Here is a 23,928-nt window from a genome sequence, read left to right as displayed (position 1 = left end):
AAGAAGTTCAATATTTCCACACTAATGCACAGGCAATAGTGCCATGTGTGTACATCAGGTCGACCCACGCTGTCTTTTGAGGCTGTGCATGATATATTCTGCAGGGTAGCGCAATACTGTGCTGCATACTGTGTGGACTAAGCTGCAAACCAACTAGGGCTTAGAATGCTACCTTTTGTAGGGATAGGACAGCCTGGATTAGCCTGAGAACCTTTATCTACTGACATTACAATTGCTACTTAACCACCCTTCGAGTGTCTTTGCCGCTCACTGCACCACACTAGCAACAGGGCTATTAGATTCTGTGGTTAACAGTTTTTTCTTTCTGAAGACGGCTTAGATTTTAAGTTGACCCATTTCTGATGATTTACTTCTTCCAGTTTTGTTATTTGCAACCAACACGAGTAGGCCTTTTTTTCTTATAAAATTGTCCCAACTGGTCCCAGTGTGTTATGTGTTGTTGAAGTGTGTGGGCATGTGAGTGCGGATAATGTGCTGCATGGCTAAACACTTATAAGGTCCCAAAGGCGAGACCTATTGGCTATGCCAATGCTTGGTTTTTTTTAAGGGATGAACGGAGGCCAAAACAATTAATCCTGTCACCAGTGGCTATGAGAAAGCAACAGTATTCAGATGGCACTCCTATAATTTCAACAATGATAGATGTCAATGCTTCAGCACTTCTCATAATCAAATAGGCCAATGCTTCGCCTTTCACTAATAAAGCAAACTTTATTCTCATCCATTCAACATGGTAGAGATTTAACATACTTGCTAAAATTATTAGACAAGACAACATTCGTTTGATGAAAAAAATAGATACATTTTCTTAAAAGAGACCTCTAAAACAAAACAAAAAAAACTGTTTAAACTCGATATTAAAATTTATTTACACAAGAAGGCCAGGCATGCAAAATGAGTGTTTTTGGATTCAAGTGAAACATGTATTCATTGTGTTGTAAACAAAAGGTACACAAGAGACCAAATGGGTGGAACAGTCTTCTATGAAACAAAACGTTTTTACGTGATTCAACTCTAGGAATAAGGCCTTGTAACAACTTTCAGGCACTTGTCTTGTATGCCGTCCTGCTAGTGTGATCCAGACTCTGAAAGTGACTGGAACACTCTTAGCGTAGCCCTTTAACATACAAAAAAGTAAACTATAAAGCCCAGAAAGCTTTGGAACCGAACATAAAATAATAAAATAGAATCTTGGGCACTTCCGAGTAACCCACATGATCAGGTTATCCTTTCTGAGCTTTGTTAAAATGATGGAACCATTCAGTGAAATCACATAATTTATGGCCAGATGTACTATGAAAGTGGTTCGAAAAACTATTTTATTTTGCGAAATGACCTAAGCATCAATAGGGTGGTTCACAAAATAATGAACTGCAGTGCGTCACAAAATGACTCCCAAAGGAGAAGGATTCCAAATGCACCTCTTCCCCTTTGTGAATCAGTTGCCACCCAACTTAGGAGTCTAACTGAACCGGTTGCAAACCATGGATACACAGGTTACCGGATGGCAATCTGGAAGGAATGGCCTCAACAGGCCCCTTCCAAATTCGGATTTGGTAAAGATTCCCAAACCCACTTTGCGATTCAGAAAACTTTTATGACTCACAAAATGGGGCTAGTACATATGTAAAACTGTTTTTGTGGTCGCAAACCATCTATTTGACAGAATCTGAGGGTTTGTAATGCGAAATCCTTCTACATCTGGACCTTAATCTCACTGAACACCGGCATTGACTAAAAATACAACAAAAAAACCTCAACACTGAATGTTGATTATCAAATGGACAAAGAACAACCATGTGGTACAATGTGATAGATAGCAACCACTGAAATTGATGAAACGTTGACCTGAAGAGTTGACTGACACTACCTAAAACACTGGTATTGCTTTAATATTTTTTATGTCATTCACAAGGTCCCCTTTGTAGCATAACAACGTTTTAGGAAGGGTCCTCATCAGCCAGATCCCGCTGGTCAAAATACCTGTAAGATAAACAAAGCACAGTTTAGCCTTACGTTCAGCAAGTAAATATAGTGAAAAGGACCATCAAAATATTTAGTTTCACAAGCTCTGCCTTTATTTCTGTGAATGTATATGAACTGCATCAAGCTGCTAGGCCCGCAAATACATCCAGCCCTTATCATACAAAAGCACAATGCTTGCCTTACATTAAAATAATTGTTCACCCCTTCTATGTGTCGGATGCGCGGGAGCTGTGCGACGCACAAGTGCTCATGTGCGTTGGACGGCTCCCGCGCATCTGACGCCATGTCACAGGGAATCCCTCTGGTGCCGGCAACAGAGGGATTCTCTTTACCCCCCCCCCCCTCCCCCAACAGAGCTTTCCCAGCTCCCGAGACCCCCCCCCCCCCCCCGTTTCCCTGAAATGACGATCAGCGTGCACGTCGCGCTGACGTCATTTCAGTTAAACAGAAACTGAAATGAGCCAAAAGGCTCATTTCAATTTCCCTTTCCATGTCCTCAGGGGGCTCTCTCAGCCCCCCGAGCACGTAGAAAGACTGGAGAGGTATCATTGGAAAGAGAAGAATCCCCAAGCAGGGATCCACCCACTAGACACCAGGGAGGGGGGGGGGGAGAGCCCCCTTGGGCAAGGGCCCCTCTGTTCCCCCCCATGGAAATGCTCCCCCTCAGAGAAATGTCAGCCCCCAATCTGCCCCCCCGGAGGGGGTGGGGGGGGGGGGGCAGAAAGCCCACTAGAAACCAGGGATTTGTTTCTTTTTATTGATGTTGGGGCTGCCCAACATGGGCATGACAATGCCCCCACCCCCAGTGAAATTACAGTCTTTCTACCCCCCGGGGGGCAGTAGTCCCCAATCTCCCCCTCCCCCTCCCCCCCCCGGGCAGAAAGCCCACTGGAAACCAGGGATTTTTATTTATTGATGTAGGGGTGGGGGCTGCCCAAGCTGGGCAGGCCAATGCCCCCCCCAAAAAATAAAACAGTCTCTCTGCTACCCCCAGGGGCAGTAGACCCTGATCTACCTCCCGGGGGGTGGATGGGGGCAGTGGCAAATGTCCTACCACCCAGAGTTCCCCCAGGTCTCCCGATAAAAATGGCACCTCACTTGTGTGGGTAGGCATAGTGGCTGCAACAGGAAATGGCCCAAATCGTACTGTGGATATTTCATAATTTCCTGAGGTACCGTTTTTATTGGGAGACCTGGGGGGAACGCTGGGTGGTAGGAAATTTGTGTCTGCCCAGTGATTCTACTACTTTCCCACACAGAAATGTGCGATTTTTTTTATTTATTTATTCAGTAAAATGTTAGGTTTGCAGGGGATTCTGGGTAGGGAAACATTGGGGGATCCACACAAGCCATACCTTCCTAAACTCCCCCAGGTGTCTAGTTTTCAGAAATGTGTGGGTTTTGTAGGTTTCCCTAGATGGCCGCTGAGCCCAGGGCCAAAAACTCATGGGACCCCCCCTTGCAAAACCAGGTTGTTTTGTGATAGTTCATTTTGATGTTGCCTCAATAGGTTTTGGGCCCTTGCCTGTCGCGGGTACTTGACCCAACCACGCAAGTGAGGTACTAATTTTTATCGGGAGACCTGGGGGAATGCTGGGTGGTACGAAATTTGTGGATCCAAGCAGATTCCAGAACTTTGTACCACAGAAATGCGAGGAAAATGTGTTTTTTTCGACAACTTTTGAGGTTTGCAAGGGATTCTGGGTAACAGAACCTGGTGAGAGCCAGACAAGTCACCCCATCCTGGATTCCCCTTGATGTTTAGTTGTCAAAAATGTATAGGTTTGCTAGGTTTCCCTAGGTGCCGGCAGAGCTAGGGTTCAAAATCTACAGCTAGGCACTTTGCAAAAAAGGGGTCCGTTTTCACTGTGAAAATGTAGTGTGTCCACATTGCGTTTTGGCCAGTTTCCTGTCGTGGGCACTAGGCCTACCCACACAAGTGAAGTACCATTTTTCTCAGAAGACTTTGGGGAATGCGTAGTGGGTGAAATTTTCTGGATCCACGCAGATTCCAGTACTTTCCACCACAGAAATGTGAGGAAAATGTGTATGGGTACTCACAATTTCGGAAACGTGCAAATATCTACTGTTTCTAAACTTGATATTTTGTTCCAATATCAGAAATACATAGGTGTCTTTCATACCTATTTTTACATGTATATATTTCCCCAAATTAATTGCTATATACCCGGTACATAATAAAAGAACAAGTTACTTACCTTCGGTAACGATGTATCTGTAAGAAACATTAGTTAGTTAGATTCCTCACCTTAGAATATCCCCAGGCGTCAGACTGGATCCGGAAGATTTTTGTAGCAATACCCCTTGCGCGTCACTAGGCGTCGTCTGCCGCTCCGCGTCAGTCGTTGGCGTCGTGCGCCGGAATGACGTCGGAGTACTTAGACGCCGCCCTCGCGCGCTGACATCAGTTCTTGTACATAGCTTTCCACCCCAGGAACGCAGAGCCATGCAAGAGACAGACACTGGTGCCAAAAAATCTAGGGCCCTGAAAGGAATAGCCTTAACCCTAGATGTCAGTTCGCAGAACGGGGAGGATGGGTGGGTCGGTGAGGAATCTAACTAACTAGTGTTTCTTACAGATACATCGTTACCGAAGGTAAGTAACTTGTTCATCTGAAATAAACACGTTAGTTAGATTCCTCACCTTAAGAATAGATACCCAAGCAATACCAACCCCGGTGGTGGGTCTGCGAACCAAGATCACACCAGAAAGTCCTGGAGGACAGAACGGCCAAAGAAGCCATCCCTCCGGACTTGGCTGTCTAGGCAATAATGCCTGGCAAACGTGTGCAGCGAAGCCCACGTCGCCGCCTGACAGATGTCCTGCAAAGGGACTCCCCGTTGCAAAGCAGTAGTAGCCGCCGTGGCCCGAGTAGAATGGGCTCGCAGCCCAACAGGAGGGTCCTTTTTTGCCAAGGAATAACAGATTTTTATACACAAAACGACCCACCGGGAGATGGTCCGTTTGTGTACAGCTTTTCCCTTCTTTGCACCCACGTAGCCAACGAAAAGCTGGTCGTCCACCCGGAACTGTTTAGTGCGGTCCAAATAAAAGGAGAGCGCACGTTTTGGGTACAGACGGTGGAGCCGCTCTTCCTCTTTGGATGGATGCGGAGGCGGAAAGAAGGTGGGCAAGGTGACAGATTGCCCAAGATGAAAGGAGGTCACCACTTTCGGTAGAAAGGAAGGACGAGGCCGAAGGACAACCTTGTCCGGATGAACAGATAGAAAAGGAGGCTTTGACGATAGAGCCTGGAGCTCACTCACCCGTCTAGCCGAGGTGATGGCTACCAGGAAAGCAGTCTTAAGAGTTAGAAGACAAAGAGGACAATTGTGAAGAGGCTCAAAGGGAGCGCACATCAGGAATGTTAAGACAAGATTCAAGTCCCACTGAGGCATTACGAAAGGGACAGGAGGGAATGTGTGAGTAATGCCTTTAAGAAAGCGTGACACTACAGGGGACTTGAAAAGAGAGGGCTGATCAGGAAGCCGTAAGAAGGCAGAGATGGCAGCAAGATAACCTTTCAAGGTGCCCAGGGCAGAGCCCTGCCGGGCCAAAGAAAGAAGAAAGAGGAGAACCTCAGAAAGAGGGGCGGAAAGGGGATCCACAGCCTTTGCTGTGCACCATGCCACAAACTTGTTCCACCGGCAGGCGTATACCGTCTTTGTGGAGGGACGCCTGGCTGCCAGAATGACATCACAGACTTCAGGAGGCAAGTCAAATGGCATCAACTGCCGCCGCTCAATCTCCACGCATGGAGGTGGAGGCTGGACAGGTTCGGGTGGAGGACCGTCCCCTGCTGCTGCGACAGAAGATCCTCCCGAAGGGGCAGACGTATCGGAGGATCGGTCAACATACTGAGTAGCTCAGGATACCAGTACCTTCGTGCCCAATCCGGAGCCACCAAGATAACTTGGGCCCGGTCGCGCCTGATCTTCATTAGCACTCTGGGCAGTAGTGGTATAGGCTGAAAGGCGTACAACAGACCACAACTCCACTCGCGACGAAAAGCGTCGCCGAGCGAGTGCCGCCTTGGAAATTCCAATGCGCAGAACTGCTGACATTGCGCGTTCTCGTCGGTGGCGAATAGATCTAACCAAGGCTCTCCCCACTGCTGAAAGAGACCTTGCGCCACCTCGGAGTTCAGACGCCATTCGTGATCCATCATGCACCGGTGGCTGAGTTCGTCTGCTCTGGCGTTCAGAGAGCCCGCCAGATGTTGAACCACCAGGGTGATGCCCTGGTGTTCCAGCCATGTCCAGAGGCGCAGAGCCTCCTGACAAAGGGTCCACGACCCCACCCCGCCCTGTTTGTTGCAATACCACATGGCGGTGGTGTTGTCCGTGAACACCTGCACAACACTTCCCCGGACAGAGGGAAGGAAGGCTTTAAGTGCAAGTCGAATCGCTCTCAGCTCCAACAAGTTGATGTGGAGGCGAGACTCCGCCGGAGACCAGAGGCCTCTGTTCTCCGCCTCTCCCATATGGCCACCCCATCCCAGGAGGTACGCATCCGTCACTATGACATGCTCCGGTAGGGGTAGGGAGAGGCTCTTGCCAATGACCCAATTGCGGTCCATGAGCCACCACTGCAACTGCTGTGCAGTGCCCTCCGAGATCAAGACATGGTCGGACAGGTTGCCGTGATGCTGGGCCCACTGAAACTTCAGGTCCCACTGCAGAGCCCGCATGCGCCGCCTGGCGTGATGCACTAGTAGGATGCAGGAGGCAATCAGCCCCAGAAGCCGCAACACTAGCCTGACCGAAACCCAGGATAGAGGCCGAAAGATGGGAATCAGGGCCTGTATATCCCGGACCCTCTGTTCCGGTGGATGAACCCGGAATTGCGCCGAATCGAGAACCGCTCCGATGAAGAGGAGCTTCTGAGAGGGGCTCAGGTGTGACTTCGGCACATTGATAGAAAACCCCAGCAAATGCAGGAGATCCGCCGTAGTCTGGAGGTGGGAGACGACTGTCTGGGGTGAGCCCGCCTTCAACAACCAGTCGTCGAGATAGGGGAAGACTGGAACCCCTGATCTGCGCAGATGAGCTGCGACCACCGCCACCACTTTCGTGAACACCCAAGGGGCACTGGTAAGGCCGAAGGGGAGCACGGTGAACTGAAAATGCTCCTGACCCACCGTGAACCGTAGGTAACGCCGGTGGGCCGGCAGGACGGGGATATGGAAATATGCGTCCTGCAAGTCCAACGCTACCATCCAGTCTCCAGGGTCTAGGGCAGCTAGAACCTGAGCCAAAGTCAACATTTTGAACCGTTCTTTCCGGAGGAAGGCATTGACGTTCCTGAGGTCCAAGATAGGGCGTAGGCCCCCTTTGCCCTTCTTGGGAACCAGAAAGTAGTGGGAATAACAACCACGACCTACTTCTGGGCTCGGAACGCGCTCGACGGCCTCTTTGGCCAAGAGGGCCGAAACTTCCTCTCGCAGAAGATTCAAATGATCCTCCGAGATACGGTGGTGCTGCGGTGGCATAGCTGGAGGGGTCGTCTCGAAGGGGAGGGAGTAGCCCCTGCGGACGATTTGCAGCACCCACCTGTCCGAAGTAATGGTACGCCAGTGGAGCAGATGATGGCGAACCCGGCCTCCCACTGGCGAGGAATGGGCCTGAAAGCTCGGACTAGGAAGGCTTTGAGGCGGATGCTGCCAGGGTGGATGTGGACTGACCGCGTTGTCCTCCAGTACCGCCTCGGCGGAAACCACGTCCGCGACCGCGTGCAGGCTGGTTCTGCGGCCGGTGGCTAGGCGGACGTGAGGAGGTGCCCCTTCCTTGGCCACGAAAGGAGCGAAAAGCGGAAGTTTGTGGCCGCGGGGCCGAGAGGCCCAAGGACTTGGCCGTAGCCCGGGAGTCCTTGAAGCGAGCCAGCGCACTGTCCGCTTTCTCACCAAAAAGGCGAGTGCCATCAAAAGGCATGTCCATGAGAGTGCGCTGGACATCCCCTGAAAAGGACGTGGACCGCAGCCAGGCGTGACGTCGAAGCGCCACCGTGGTAGAAATCACCCTACTCAGCGAGTCCATAGTGTCGAGTCCACATCGGATTGCATGGCGCGCTGCATCTCTCCCATCGGCCAGAGCTGAGGAAAGCCGTGCCCGGGCCTCCTCCGGGCACAGGGGCAGCACGTCCTCCACCGTATCCCACAGAGAGTGGGAATAAAGGTCCAAGAGACAGGCGGTGTTCAAAGACCGCAGGCCCAAACTGAGCGAGGAGAACAGCTTCTTACCGAACTGTTCCAGTCTCTTGGAATCCCGGTCCGGAGGAGCGGACGGGAAGGAGGATTGGGAGGTAGAGGCCTGGATAACCAGACTCTCGGGGGTGGGGTGTTGGGACAGAAAACTGGGGTCGCCCGGAGCAGGGCGGTGGCGCCTGGCAACGTTCCTATCCACAGGAGGGACTGTGGAGGGCTTGGACCAGGTGCCCTGCAGAACGTCAATGAGGGCCTCATTGAATTGCAGCAGAGGCTCAGTGGAGCATGCGGCAGACTGAAGCACCTCAGTGAGGATGTTAGTCCTCACAGCCACGGCAGGCAGCTCAAGCCCAAGGGCCGCGGCCACAGTCGGAGGAGAGATGAATCCAGTGTCCGGTGGGGTATCCAATCCACTGGCCTCCCCCAGTTCATCTGCCCAGTCCTGAGAATGTTGCCCCTGAAGGGCCATAGGGTCCTCAGACCCCTCCCATTCGCCCCCGTCATCCGATTCCTGGTAAACAGGAGGAATGATCGGAGCCGGTCGATAGACAATGTGCGTCTCTAGCGGCGTCGGATGCGGCGTCGGGCGGCGCCGCATCGGCGTCGGGACCGGACAGGGGATCGACGTCGACCGGAGTCGGGGGTGGTACCGGTGTCGGCGCCGGCGGGGGAAGCGTGACGAGGCTCGGGCCCCTCGGGGACCTGCGGCGTCGGGGCCGGAGCCTCCAACGGCGCCGGGGCCGGAGCCGCCGGCACGCGAGGTCGCCCAGTCGAGTCCGCGGGGCCCGAAGGCGCACCAGCGGGTGTCGACAGCGGGGCCTGGCTCCTCATGGCCGAGAGGAAGGCACTGACCTCCGTCGGCGTCGCGTCAATCCCAGGGACCGGTGGGTATGGGGATTTGCGCGGCTCCTGCGGCTCCAGCGGAGCCGCGGGGGTGGAACCACCCGGACCCTCGGCCGAGTCGCGCGACCGGCGAGGGGAGTCCGAAGAGCGGTGTCGCCTCTTGGACTTCTTAGAGCGCTTCGACTTACCCGAAGACTTCGAGCCAGACGAGCGACGATGTCGAGTGCGGCTCCGCGACCGATCCTTGGACCTCCTCCTGGACCGGGATCGAGAGGGGCGCGGAGCCGAGTGGCGAAGCTCGAGAAGCTTACGGGACCGCTCCCGCCTAGCTTTCGAGGTCAGGGCCATACAGTCGGAGCACGACTCCGCGTCGTGGTCAAAGCCCAAGCAGTACAGGCACCAGCGGTGATGATCGGTCACCGACATCAGTCGGTGACAGTCGTCGCAGGCCTTGAAACCAGGCATCCTACCGGCACCAGAGTTGAAAGTGACCAAAAAGAGTCGAAAAAGTTAGTCAAAAATTGACTAAAGGGGTAGCTCTCCCGGATCGGCGCTTACTGGCGCGGAAAAAAGAAGAACTGACGTCAGCGCGCGAGGGCGGCGTCTAAGTACTCCGACGACGTCATTCCGGCGCACGACGCCAACAACGGACGCGGAGCCGCAGACGACGCCTAGCGACGCGCAAGGGGTATTGCTACAAAAATCTTCCGGATCCAGTTTGACGCCTGGGGGTATTCTAAGGTGAGGAATCTAACGAACGTGTTTCTTTCAGATAAAGCATTGCAAGATGCTGCTCAGTTATTGGCTCTGGGTTTGTCAGATTCTTGGTGAACCTACAAATCCTATATATCCCCACAACCAGAAAGGTCCAGCGGATGTAACGGTATATTGCTTTCAAACAGCTGTCATAATTAGAAGATGTTACAGGTGAAAACGCTGGCACAAATGGCTGTTTTTTTAACTCATTTTCAATTTTCCCTATATTCAACTGTTAGTTTCTATAAAGAAACCTTGAAGGATCTACACAAATGACACCTTGCTGAATTCAGAATGTTGTCTACTTTTCTAAAATGTACATCTTTCCAGGAACCATTATTGCTTTCATACCCATTTCTACCATTAACTGGAAGAAGGATGAAAGCACAAAAAATAGCAAAAATAGGCTATGTCCCTGTAAAATGCCAAAACTGAGTAAAAATCTGTCGTCTTCTGACAAAGATCTCTCCGTTTCTAACAGCTGGGAAAATGGTGAGTTCAGCCCCACAAACCCTTTGTTGATACCATTTGCAGGGGAAAAAAACAGACGCTTTTATTTGCACCACTTTTTTTCCCATTTTTCCCCCCAAAAAACCCACAAAATTTAGCTGTATTTTGGCTAATTTCTGGGTCCCCTCCAGGGGAATCCACAAATCCTGGATACCTTTAGAATGCCCATGATGTTGGAAGAAGAGGACTCAAATTTGGTGTGGATACCTTATGTGGTCAAAAAGTTACAGGAGCCTAAGCACGAACTACCCCAAATAGACACGGGTGAAAAGCATAGCGGCGAAGGGGTTAACGAGACACCGACTTTAGTATATGGTATTATTGAGAGTTATTGCTGCCATTAAGTCGGGCTGTTCTTTACTCTATATTTTCGTCGCTAGAGCTTCTTTTTTTTTATAGTGGGCTAAGATCCTCGATAAAAGGACGATTGGAGAGGATGAACAGATGGCAGAGTAGTTGGCTTTCAGGGTAAATACTTTTATGCAACTGCTCACTACATTAGGTAGTGTTTCTCCTTGTTTTTACATGTTACAACATGTAGTTTGCTAAGGCACTAGCTATATCAAGCTTTATTGCTTTCACGCATGTCGGCTAAATAGCTCAACGCCCCAAGCAGGTGGAAAGAAGTCTATGTGTTGAACATCTCTACAAAAGGTATGCTTCTGCATGCCATCTATATTTGTGGTACATAACTTTGCTGGAATTTGTGCAGTAATGGGTCTGCAGTGAGCATGGCCTTGTAAAGTCACTAGTTGGGGGTGCTTTAGCACACAATTCTGGAGTAGCTAAGGAAAAACCAGTGTACAAGTCACCCTGTTATATAATATGGGCATGGAGTTCTGGTCTATCTTTTATTGGGTGGTGGTGTCATTGTTTATGATAACTAGGTGTGTGAATTTGTGATTTGCCAATCCTAGGCATCATGGGACATGGAAGCCCCAGGCACCTTAGGGTGCTGTTTAGTTCTTCTAACCTTAAAAGACCAGCAGGCTACATTTCCCTCGTTTTTCAGACATGTTAGGCAGCAATCTGATTTACAAGTGCTGCAATGAAGTTTTGAGATTTGTTTTCTTTTTTTAAGTAGTCTTACAATTCAGAAAACCTTACCTAAGGCAGGCTTTGAACGGTGCCTCTCCTAAATGGACATGTTGAACCCTTCACATTCTCTTAAATGTTTGTATGTAATGTTCTGAGGTCCGCATACGCAGCAGGGAATTATGCTAACATTCATAACTATTAAGGAAGACCCGAAACTGTTAACCATTTCTGTAACATGCCCGGATCCCGTGATTAAATAGAATCTGGGTCTGGTGCTGTGATGTGATGTGTCTTGGTAGCAAGTGCTGTTCCAAGCAATGTGACAGTCCATTAAGGACATTGTGGTCTCTGTGTTGAATATAAATGGGATATTGTATCTAATGTGTACTGTTGAGAAGGGGCGCAGGCTGTGGGTGTATGTGCTTTTTCAAAGTGGCAAGTACTATATTTACAACTGGGTTACCCGCATAGCACAAATCAAGCTTGAAGGGCAATGCTAGGCTGTGCATGTTTACAAAAAAAAGAGCATAATCAAATTAAGTCAGGCCCATTAATTTAGACAGTGACACAAGCAAAAAGCACACAATATTTCCAAAGCAGGGATACAGCCTGGTGCAAAGGCAAATGCATATGGCTGAATGAGCAGAACCTCTGCAACCTTTTAAAGGCACCGGTGTCGCTTATTCCCCATTGACTGAGGTGGCAATTTGTGCAGGGGTTTGTGTCCCCATCTCCTCTCATGCAAGGGTCTCCTTGCCAGTTGGATAGGTCCAAATCAGGTCTGGCCAAAACCCCTAGCAAGGCTTGCACCCAGGCTTTCCACAGTAAATGGGTAGCAGACGGTTTACCCGCAATAAGACTGATCAGAACCGCCTGATATCACCCTGCTGCTCTCACCCATCCATGCAAGTCCATACCTATATCTTTATACAGTGTGACATATGGATCGACTAATGAATTTTCAGACTGAAAAGTAATAGGGCAGGCACTGATTTTGGCCAACTCCAGGAATAATGGAACTACCTCTGGGTGGAATCTGAACACAGAAATTGTGTGAAGGCATCCTAGTCACAAAATGTATCAAGGACAGCAAATTAATCGCAAACTAGAATTTGTGAAATTTTTTATAATGCTTTAAAATTTTTTTGCATCTTCATTTCAATTATCGTTAGGTCTTTATGCAGAGAACAATCCACTGCCTTACCTTTCTTCACTCTAAAAAGCCATACAAGGGCTGCTCGCCCACTTGATGTTCCTTGGCACGATCAATATAAAAGATGAATGCTCTCTTAGTGTTCACACATTGGATTTGCTCTTCCTCCTTAAAGGGATGAGGTAGAGCAAATAATGGAGGAAGTGTAATAGCCTGCCTGACATGAAAAGGAGCAACCAATTTTGGTAGAAATGAAGCTCGAGTCAACAGCAACTAATTTGGAAGAAAAGTGGTATAGGGTGGGTTTACACAGAGCCTGGAGCAGAGTCATTAGAAAGTGTTTCAGCGGAAACAAATGTTGCAAACCTTTTAAACATTTCATTACAACAGGTGACGGAAATAACGAAGGCTGATCAGTCAAAAGCGTGGATAAATAGTCCTTGTTAGACCTGCCAGCCCTTTTGCTGTTCCCTCCTTATTTTTTTTTCTTCCTTTACCCACTAATTTTTCTGTCCACTAGTTTTTTATGGTGTTGATTTAGAGGCTCTGGGTGCCCCATTATCACTAATTGATGGTGTGGTGCAAGGTGCTTCCCTAAAATGGAGGGAGGGAGAAAGCTCCTCCACAAAATGGAGGCCTAAACTGTCACCTCAGAACCTGGGCCATAGGCTGTCATGAGGGGTTCCAGAACCTTCTGGGCCACTCTGGCCAGTCAGGGCCCAGGCTATATATAGAGGTTAGGTGCATCGGCCATTTTGTAGAAGGTGTGAAGTGAGGTAGTCAGGAGTAGGGCACCTGAGTGGGGAGGTGGGAGCGCAGAAGGGGGGAAACTGACTGTTCTTAGGGCCTGCTTTTCCCCCCCTTGGTTGACACTACCCCCTACTTCGTGACCTAGCCTTGCCTTCAACCTCTGACCTGGGATCACATTAACTGGTTGTGCTTCCCGCCTAGACAGGACCCCTGAGGGGAACTGAGGGAGAGAGTGGCCATCTCCAACCTTGTCCACCGTTTCCCTGACTGTGCCTGGGTTCCCCCTGTCTTGTTCCGCCACTGGCGTGTGGCCTGCCGCCTTCCAACCAACCTGCCCTGAGCCAGGGCGTCGCTGTGAGGGGAAAAAGGAGCGCTAGGCGCCGAGCACATCGCCACCCCCGAACTGCAGGCCAGCCCTTAATTTGTATCACCATCGCCGGGGCTGCCCCCAAAGAATAGCTCACCGCTGCGGCCCGGGGCCGGAAAGGTCACCCTCATGGTCACTGGGGCCCGCGAAGAGGACCGGGGCCCCGCCGCTGCAGTCTCAGTAACGCAGCACATCTTGTGAGAGGGCCGCCGGAATTCGAAGAAGACTGCGTTAGGCTTGGAAGCCAGCCTCCCGCATCACGTGACGGGGGCGGGCTGCCTGATGCCGCCCCCGCCGACTCCTGAAGCCGTAGAGGCCGCGCCCCCGCAGGCCGCGCTGACAACGGCAGCCGCAGGCGCGCCTCCGATCCCCCACCAACTCGATGGTATCGCGGAAGGAGGAGGCCCTCGACCCGGAGATCGCCGGGAGGCCGGAGAGCCCTCGCCAGGGCCAATGTTGAGCCACAGAGTAAGGTAACCCCCAGGGGAGGAGGGCGGGAGGCCCGAAGCTCGCCCCTCCCCCGGGGGAAGCCCGTTGTCAAGTCTGCTGAGAGTCCCCTCCACCCTTCGCACTGGGATCCCCAGACCAAGTTGGCGCTGAGACGCGCTGGGGGGGAACTGTGCGGAGCCGCGCTCAGGGACCGTATGTTCAGCTCTTCTGGGACTAACCCGATAGGGCTGCCACAACTAACCACGAGTAAGGAGCTGATGTGAGGCCAGAGTTCAGGCAACAAAGTACTCCCAGCTCTGAAGCGCTAGGGCTTGAATAGATGCAGCACTATGCTCGAGGCTCCACTGAAGTGCTATATTTAGTGACCTGATTTCAAGCGCATTGTAATGGCTATGTGAAGCGCTATATTTAATGACCTGATTTCAAGCGCATTGTAATGGCTATGTGAAGCGCTATATTTAATGACCTGATTTCAAGCGCATTGTAATGGCTATGTGAAGCGCTATATTTAGTGACCTGATTTCAAGCGCATTGTAATAGCTATGTGAAGCGCTATAGTTAATGACCTGATTTAAAGTGAATTGTAATGGCTATGTGAAGCACTATATTTAATGACCTGATTTCAAGCGCATTGTAATGGCTACGTGCAGTGCTATATCTAATGACCTGATTTCAAGTGCAATGAAATTACTATGTGCAGGGCTATGTCTATGACCCTAATGAGATGTAAATGAAAACTGATTGATTTCCTCTGAAAGAAAAGAAAACCCGGATAAAAAGAAAGATAAAGCTTTTCTAACTTTTCTAACTCCTTGGTGTAGTGTCGTTTTTAGTGGTGATACGCTGGAGTGCCGAGGTGAGTGGGATGCAAGCAAGACATGTCCTCTGGAATGAGGCCTGTCCACCTGAGCCAAGCTACCATAGGTCTTTAGGTCCAACAGTCCTTAACGGTGCCCAAAGCAGGTCCTTGCTGGGCTAGGGCGAGACATTTCAGAAAACTGCTTACAATAGGTCAAATTTGAAGGCTATTGCACCTATCCACAAATTTGTCCCAATGGCTGGTGTACACAGATTTTGTGGAGGAGTGCCTCACTCCCAGGATGACATGAACAACCTCAGAAAGAGGGTGGAAGGAGGTCAACAGCCACCGCACAATCTACAAGCATGGAGATGCAAATTGTGCAGGCTTGAGTGCAGTACCCTGTTCTGCGACAGACGATCCTCCTAAAGCAGCAGCTTGATCAGAGGATAGATGCTCATACTCAGCAGATGCAGGTACCACACTATCCTGTTCCGTCCAGGTGAAACTCCGATGCACGAAAGTGTTAACATTGTGCGTTCTCAGCTGTGGCCAAAAGATTGAGCCAGAGCTCTCCCCATTGCTGAAGGCGCCTTGTCCCACCACTGGGTGCAACTGCAATTTGTGATCTGCTAAGAGTGCCTACCCTGGCATTTAAAGCCAGGTGGTTTACCACCAGAGACATTCTTTGATGCTCCAGACACTTCCGAGTTGCAGAACCTCCTGACACAGGGCCTAGGACCCCAGCCTGTTCTGCTTGTTGAAGTAACACATAGAGGTTCCGTTATTATCCGCACCTGCACTAGCCTTCCTCAGACAGTGGACAGGCAGGCCTTCAAACAACACCAAGTATATTGCCTTCAACTGAAAAACAACAATGTGCATTAGAGTTTCCACCAGATATCTCCACCTCTCTCGAATGGTCTCCTACACCCCATAATGATGCATCCATGGCCACAGTCTGATCTGGGGGTGTAAGGAGAGGCACATGCCACTGATCCAGTCGTGGTCCAGTAGCCACCACTGCAGACCTTTGGCAGTCCCCTCCGAAATGTAGTTGCAAATGGACACATTTCCCTGATGATGTGCTCACTGGGATTTTAGGTTCCCACTGCTGAGCCTACATGTGCCATCTGGTATGTTTGGACAGCAGGCCAGCAACTCCCAAAGCCTCAGTCATCCCCACTGAGATCCAGGACAGAGGCTGAAACATCCAGATTATAACCTGAATGTACTGCACCCTCCGCTCTAGGGGAACAGCATGGAACCGTACCATATCTTGAATAGCAGATGAACGGGAGCGTAACAAAGTCTGTTGTGACTTCGGCATGTTGATAGAAAACCTCTTAACATTGTTTGGGTTCACTATCAACTGGAGGTGGTTTAAGACAGCCTGGGGTGTTCACAAGGCTCGTGTATTGATATCAATTTTCGTCGCCATATTGAGACTATTGAGTCTGTGCCGAAAAGATTGTGTAAAGTCTGGGTCTTACCATGTGGAAAGGGCAAATTATCGGATTCTGAAGGGCTGCCTAAAGACAGCGTGCCAGTCGATACTTGGCACGATCTCAATAGAGGTCGATTCTGCTCGGAAAGGGATAACACTGTGGGCTGCACAGCCTGTTACGGTGTCTATGCAAAAGGGACCAGCGCAGGGGGTTGCAAAGAAACCGAAGTTGACACAGGAGTATGTGCTGAACTCGATGAGGGGCACATATGGCGCAGAGGGTGGACCCGCTGGCAGAAGTCTGACTGGAGGCCACTAAAGCTCCTTGGGGCCCAAAGGATCGTGCCAGAGGAAACAGGGAAATTGCCAAATATCCAAATCACAGTCTCTCTGAATGCTTTTACTTGCTGCAACATCACTGAAGGACCTGGGAATTCAGGGTGGGCTAGGACCAACTTCAGAATCTACTCCAACTGAGATGAGAATTATGAACAAGAGGCACGTTGATACCCTCTTTTGGACTCAGAGAGGGTCAGGTTTCTGATTGGACTATCTTGGAATTAGCCAAACACAGCGATGATTATTTGCCATGTGAACAATGTCTGTAGTGGAAACGGGACCTTAATTTTGACTTCGACCAGTCTTGACATAGAGCCTTCTTGTGTTTGGCGACCTAAAGTTTGGTCTCACAGTCTCGTATGGCCAAGGGGTCGTCAGTGCATTAGTTGCAGGCTCTGTAGTCGTGCTTTGACCGCAGACACTGCAAACAGACTTTGTGAGGGTTGGTCACAGACATCTGTTTCAACAGACCCTACACGGTTTAAACCATGAAGTAAGCTGTGACATTTTCCCTTGCACACCAGATAATTTTACGAAAAGAATTTGTCAAAAGCCCTAGGAGAAGCTCTGGATACGCGCCTGGAGGTAAGTAAGAAAGGAACTGATGTAAGCTAGCATGGGTGGCATTTATAATATATGCAGGGCCACTGGAATTACATGAATCTGTGACTGCTGAGTTTTTTAAAATAATAATTGACTTACCACATTTGCCACATAATCTGCTGCATAATCAGGAACTCTGGAAGATCCTTCGCAAAGGTTGACTGCTTACCTTTCAGTTTCTTATAGATGTATTTGGATGTTGAATTGGTACTAAGTAGGGCGAAACCAGTCCCGGATTGATTGTGTTCCATTTCGGTGAGGGCCTGGCTTGGCAGTTCGGGCTGGACTGTTCCCATTGGAACAGGGTCAAGACTGATTTGCATCTAGCTGGGTTCAAACTGAGGTGGCACAATATACAAAATAACCATGGACTGGGATGGTGCCCAGAGTAATTAGCAGTGGCTGAGATTAATTTAAGCGTTCCATCTATCACCTTTTGTATACTTTCATATGTCGCCTTAAGTGGGGCGGGCATGCCTAGACGTGGGTCCTGTGCACACTGTCACTGGGACCAAGCTATATCGGACTGATGAGCAAAACATGTTCTGGCTTGCTTGTGTCCCAGAGGGCCTGGCTTGGCATTTCAGGCTAGACTGTTCCCATCAGAGCAGGGTCAAGAATGATTTGCATATAAGTGGGTCTAAACTGAGGTGGCATGGTGTGCAAAATAACGATGGACTGGGACGCAGCCCGAGTATTTACCAGTGGCTGAGATTAATTAAGGCCTTCCATCCATCACTTTCTGTATACTTTCATATGTCGCCCTAATTGGGACAGACGTGGGTACCATGAACACTGGAACCAAGCTATACCTGGCTGTTGAGCCCATAACAAGAGCAAAACCAGTCCTGGATTGCTTGTGTTCTGGTTCAGCGGGGGCCTGGCTAGGAAGTTTGGGCAGGATTGTTCCAAGTGGAGCAGGGTCAAGACTGATTTGCATATAGCTGGGTCCAGTTGAGGTGGCATGGTGTGCAAAATAACAACGGACTGGGATGCGGCCCGAGTATTTACCACTGGCTGAGATTAATTCATCACTTTTTGTATACTTTCATATGTCGCCCTAAGTGGAATGGGTATGACCAGACGTGGGTCCCATACACACTGTGTAACTGGAACCAAGCTATATCCAGCTGATGAGCATATAACAAGGGCGGAACCGGTCCTGGATTGCTTGTGTTCCGGTTCAGGGAGGGCCTGGCTTGGCAGTGTGGGCTGGACTGTTCCCACTGGAGCATGGTCAAAACTAATTTGCATATAGCTGGGTCAAAACTAAGGTGGCATGGTGTGCAAAAAAAATAATGATGGACTGGGATGCAGCCAGAGTATTGACCAGTGTCTGAGATTAATTCAAGAATTCCACCCATAACCTTTTGTATACTTTAAAGTTACAAGATCATAAAATGTATCTTCAGTGGAGGATTTGCCTTATTCATCAAAGCAAACACTTCTTCTAAAGAAGCAGATTGGTCAGATCACTCTCAAATACACTTCTATAACACTTTTAGAATAAGATCATCACTAACTCTACAAGCAGAAACAAAACTTGGGTCAGAAATATCTGGAGCATCATTTTGCGAACATAAACAGCCAATTTATCCCCAAGCTTGAGTGGCTACATTATAATGTAACATAGGTATCTGAACATTGCGCTGCCACTATTGAGATATTTGTTGACTCAGTTATGTAATTTTAAGTTACTATTGCACACAAATTACCCCAACGGGGTATCTCGGTGCTACCGATAAACACATGTAGCAGGACCAAAAGGCAAAAGTCTTTAGCAATTTTTTGAATTTGGTGAAGTCAGTGCAGGCACGACTACAGAAGGGCAAATGATTCTAATAGATTGGGGCCTCCGCATCTTAAGCGTCGGATGAGGGAAATGGTATGTAGCCCTTTATCCATTGATAACAGACTCTTAGTAGGAAGATAGTGTTTAAGCTTCTGATGTAGGTAGCTTGGTCCTTTCCAAACTAAAGCTGTATGGGTAAGGCAACAAATCTTGAATGTAATTCTCTTTCTGACCGGTAGCCAATGTAATGTTCTTAACGGAGGGGAAGATGCAGCTCTGGATGGCAAATTACAGATAAGCCGTGCAGCAGATTTTTGCACGATCTGCAGCTTAGAGAGTAATGTTTCACTGACAGAAGCCAGAAGAGCATTACTGTAATCAAGCCAGTTAACAACAAGAGCCTGTACCACAGTTTTCCTGGCCGCAAGTGGAAGGAAAGGAAGTGCTTTCCTCAGTAAGCGCAACATGTGAAAGCAGGTACCTGTTATAGACATGACCTGCTCTTTCATTGTAAGAGCTTGATCCAACTGAACCCTGAAGTTTTTTACAACCTGACTGAGGATAGGAGCATTTCTTAATTCTGATGGCCATCAGTCAGGAGTCCATATTTGCTGGGCTTTCCCAAAGAGCTTTATCTTTGCCTTTTTACTATTCAGCTAAAGATAGTTTTCGGACATCCAGGCTGCTATCGCTTTCATCCCATAGGAGAAGTGTTCATTTACTTTATCCACGTTGTTGTCGAAGGAATTGACCAGCTGAGTGTCATCGGCATAAGACAGGATTTCAAAGCCATAGGATTTATTACGTTTGGCAAGAGGTCCCACATATATATTGAACAAGGTGGGGCTCAAATAAGATCCCTGGGGTACACCTTTATCTATCGTCATGGTTCGAGACTTAAAGTCAACCAAAGCGATGACTTGAGATCAATTCTTCAATAAGTCTTAAACAATTCCTAAGCAGTCTCATAGATCCCCATCTAATTTAGCCTATACAACAGCTTATCATACAACATTGTGTTGAAAACTGCAGACCGGTCTAAATGCACAAGCATGGAGGGAATATTAATGCCAAATGAACATCCTATGGAATCGATCCCAGCAACCAAGGCTGTCTTTGTGCTGCGCTCTGACCTGTACCCAGATTGAGAAGGCTCTGTTGCCTGAGTTGGAGGAGGGATATACGGGCTGACAGACTTTGGCATATGCACCCAGATCTGACTGATGTGACCCGTAAAGAAACGCTTTGAGAGGCATTCCAGATATATCTAGACGGTAATTGGGGATAGACCACGACGCATGCCACGGAGTGGGAGGCTCTTAAAGATGCCCTACGTTGCCACTGTATCAGAATGACCTGTGGGGTTAAAAGACAGCTCATTGCAGACATTGACAGACAGCAGCAATGGCTAAAACAGCTACATACAGAAGAAACAGGCTCTCCAGCCGTTAAAGGGGAAAGGTTACAGATCCAACGGGACCTTTAGGGAATGTGGGAGTCCTTCGACAGACATAGCCTTACCACATACCAACAGTCATCGTGCAGGGGATAAATCAGGGCGACTCTTGGCCTGGATACTGTGACGAGAACATGAAATTCCGCCCATCCTACAGATTCTGGACCCGGGTCGGAGAGGGGAGTCTGGTGTTAATTCAGCGCAGCAAGATACTGGTACTACACTTCCATGAAGTGTAGAGGGGTTCTGGGGCAGTTCCCCTTGTAGGGAGGAATGATTTCTGTGAGGGGGGGTGGGGTGTCACTGCCATGTTTGACACTGGACAACGCCTGTGACCTTGAGGAGGAACTTAATTTGGGGGAACTGAGAGCAGCACTCCGGGATGTGAATTATATCAGGCATATGCTGGTACGTTAGGGGAAAAACTGTTAACTGTCTTTATGGAGGAACGCAATCTTGGTACTTAGCCCCCAACTATGCGGGAAGGAATTCTTAGCCTTATGTTGAAACTGGGTGGGTATCCTGAGGACCCCATCTCCTATAAGGCCATCACTATGATCAACACAGATGTTAAGATTCCTGGTAAGTTACTGGCAAAACGATTACAAGGAGTCTGCAGTACCTTGGTCCATGAAGATCAGTGCGGCTTTATGCCAGCATGTAGCACAACCTTTAACTTAGGACGCTTGACCCATGTTTTACATGAGACTATGGACTTTGTCCTCGTGTCATTAGACATTGAGAAGGCATTTGATACTGTCAGGTGGAGCTATCTCATGGGGGTGCTGCATGGAATGGTTCTGGGGACGATCTTCAGGGGCTAGATACAACTGTTCTATACGAAGCTGGTAGCCCACGTTAAGAGTGGGGGGTGAGATCTCTGAGGCATGGTTGATTGAGCTGGGCATCCGACAGGGATGCCACCATGACCACTTCTATTGGCCTTAGCCATTGAGCCCATAGCCATCTGGCTCTGCCAGGAGATGGAGGAACGGGGTATATGTGTAGGTGGAAGACTCATTATCTCTTTATACGCAAATGATGCGTTGGTATATGTTCGATCCCCAACGGAGGAAATTCTGGTACTGATGCAGTGTCTGGAAGATTTCAGGCCTGCAAATAAATCTTAATAAAAGCACTGTTGTTTCCCTTAGGCCGAATGGCACTATTACCACAAGACCAATTGCCAGACTTGGGCATCCAATGAGAAATAGAGGGATTTCAATACCTGGGCAATATGGTTACTAGGACAGCTGTGGAACATTTTATTGCTCCAAGAACCCAGAGAAGGTGGTTTTCACTTTCATTTAAAAAAAAAATGCATCTAGTACCAATCCTACATTGATTCCCCATTGAAAGACAGGCAGTGAATTCTTCTGTGTTCAGATCTCCAAAATCAAAAGAAATCTCACTAAAGCCTCATCACGAATGTCTGTCGAAACGTAGTACTCTTTTGATGTTCATCTGGAAGAGTGAACTAAATCGATCAATCTTATGGGACTTATTAGGTTGGAGACCTAACTGACAACACCATAAAAGCAAACCTCCGCCTGTTTGCTCTACACTGACTCACTTTAAATGCATCCTTGCAGCAAGAACAGTATTCCACTGCAGTGTTCGAACTATACTCAACCAGGGGCGGCTCCTCCATTTAAGCGGAGAAGCGTCGCCCCACGAGCCCCAGAGTTGAAAAATAAAATGGCAATAAGTTTATTACCATTTTATTCTTCATCAACCCCTCCTGAACCAAGCGTCAGGACGGGACGGGGCCAGTGCTGCAGTAGCAGGCGGTTGTGTGCTTTAAAATGCGCACGTCTCTTTGGTAGGCTGTCTTGGGACGGCCAGCCACACGTGCACATTTTAAAGTTCTCTAATCTAGCTGTCTTGGAGGCCTGAGCTTTCTCTAACCCAGCTGTCTAAGTGCTCTTAGGAGCACTAAGAGTCTGCTCTATCAAATCCTGGAACCACTCATGCTGTGAGAGCAGTGCCAGGATTGGCTAGTGCAGTTTCCCACTTCCAGAAGACACCAGAGGGAGGACGACATTGAGTTGCAAGTTAGGTCAGTCTTGTTATTTAATTTTTACCCTCGGTACAAGCCAGCCGCCACTGTACTGAACTATTTTCAATTTCCAAATCCATGTATTCCCTTTTAAAAAGTTTTTTTTTTTTTTACAGAGTTCTATATAGCGCGAACTTGACCCAAATCGGGTATCAGAGCGCCTTACATAGCACCAGTTACGTTGCATGAGGACACACAATTCTTGTTAGGCACGGGTAGATTACGTGATTTGCCCAGAATCACAGGATGTTCAGCATCATTGCCGAGACTGGAACCCAGTTCCCCAGATTCGAGGACGACCGCCCAAGCGGTTAGGCCAACTCCTCTGCCCAAGACTAATTTTCCTATGCTTTTTGTTGCAAAATAAAACAAGGAAACAGAAATATTTTTGTTGCAATTGAAGATGCAAACCAATATCGTAAAGATACTCTTTAAGACCCATATAGGAGGTGCGTGTCAGCGTCCCTCTCTGCAAGGCGACCCCTTGACCATCCGGGGCAGATCAGTCTTGGTCTGCCCAGCTATAGGTCTCCAAGTTTAAACTGGGAAACCACCATGAAACAAAATAGGAAACCATCACATTATCATTTTATAAAGGGAGGGTTTTGAGGCTCAAGATTTAGAACTCTACTACCTATGTGCACAGGCTCACTTTGCACTTCACTGGTACCGACCCACACGCTATCTTCCAAACCTGGGAGTGAAGACAGATCACAGGTTGCCAGTTCCACCACCGTCCTTCATTGGAATCCCACTCACCACTAACCCCAGGTATTACACTACAGTAGAATGCACCATTAGAGCATGGGACAGGTTAAAGAAAAAACTGGCACAGGTGCCCTTTATTTGCCCTTGCCTCCCATTAAGCAATCACCGCTAAAACTAGCGCCATGAGATTAATGCAGTCCCAATTGAAAGAGGTGCCTGCAACACAGGGGGAATTTATATCGACAGGGCACTTTAACACTGGTAAAATTCCTGGTAGATGGTCCGGGCACCCCTCTGGCAGTTTTCACTTTCACATACCATTGCAATAAAAGCAGCGGTAAGAGCAGGAACCTGGAGTTCCTGGAGTTCCTAGATGAGCCCCTTGTATTTACCACACTGGATAGCCTACTTGACGCCACATCTACTACACAATTGATCACCACGCTCTACCGTAAAGCTCAAGAAGCGACTGAGGCCCCTGATCAGGGAGCTAGGAGGGCAAGGGAGGAGAAACTAGGCCATGTAATATCTGATGAGGTATGGAAATATGGCTGTATACAAACTAGGAAAGCGTCATCTAGCCGTAACCTTCATAATATACACTATAAATTCCTGCTGCAAGCTTAT

The 23,928-nt window shown here is 48.9% G+C and overlaps 1 protein-coding gene across 1 annotated transcript in view; it reads right to left on the bottom strand.

Annotated features, from left to right (window-relative positions):
- Positions 1-865: 865 nt before the first annotated feature.
- The window catches only part of GEMIN2 (gem nuclear organelle associated protein 2), a 215,314-nt gene continuing 192,251 nt past the window's right edge, over positions 866-23,928 (bottom strand). The window contains exon 10 of the mRNA XM_085626925.1: positions 866-2,004. Within this exon, the coding sequence (XP_085483051.1) occupies positions 1,962-2,004 (43 nt within the window). The 3' untranslated portion in view covers positions 866-1,961. The remainder of the gene's footprint in view (positions 2,005-23,928) is intronic.

This window comes from Triturus cristatus, chromosome 9 (genome assembly GCF_964204655.1).
Source record: "Triturus cristatus chromosome 9, aTriCri1.1, whole genome shotgun sequence".
Lineage (NCBI taxonomy): Eukaryota > Metazoa > Chordata > Amphibia > Caudata > Salamandridae > Triturus > Triturus cristatus.
Note: the sequence above shows the minus strand (reverse complement) of the source record. Positions and strands in the feature narration are given on the sequence as shown.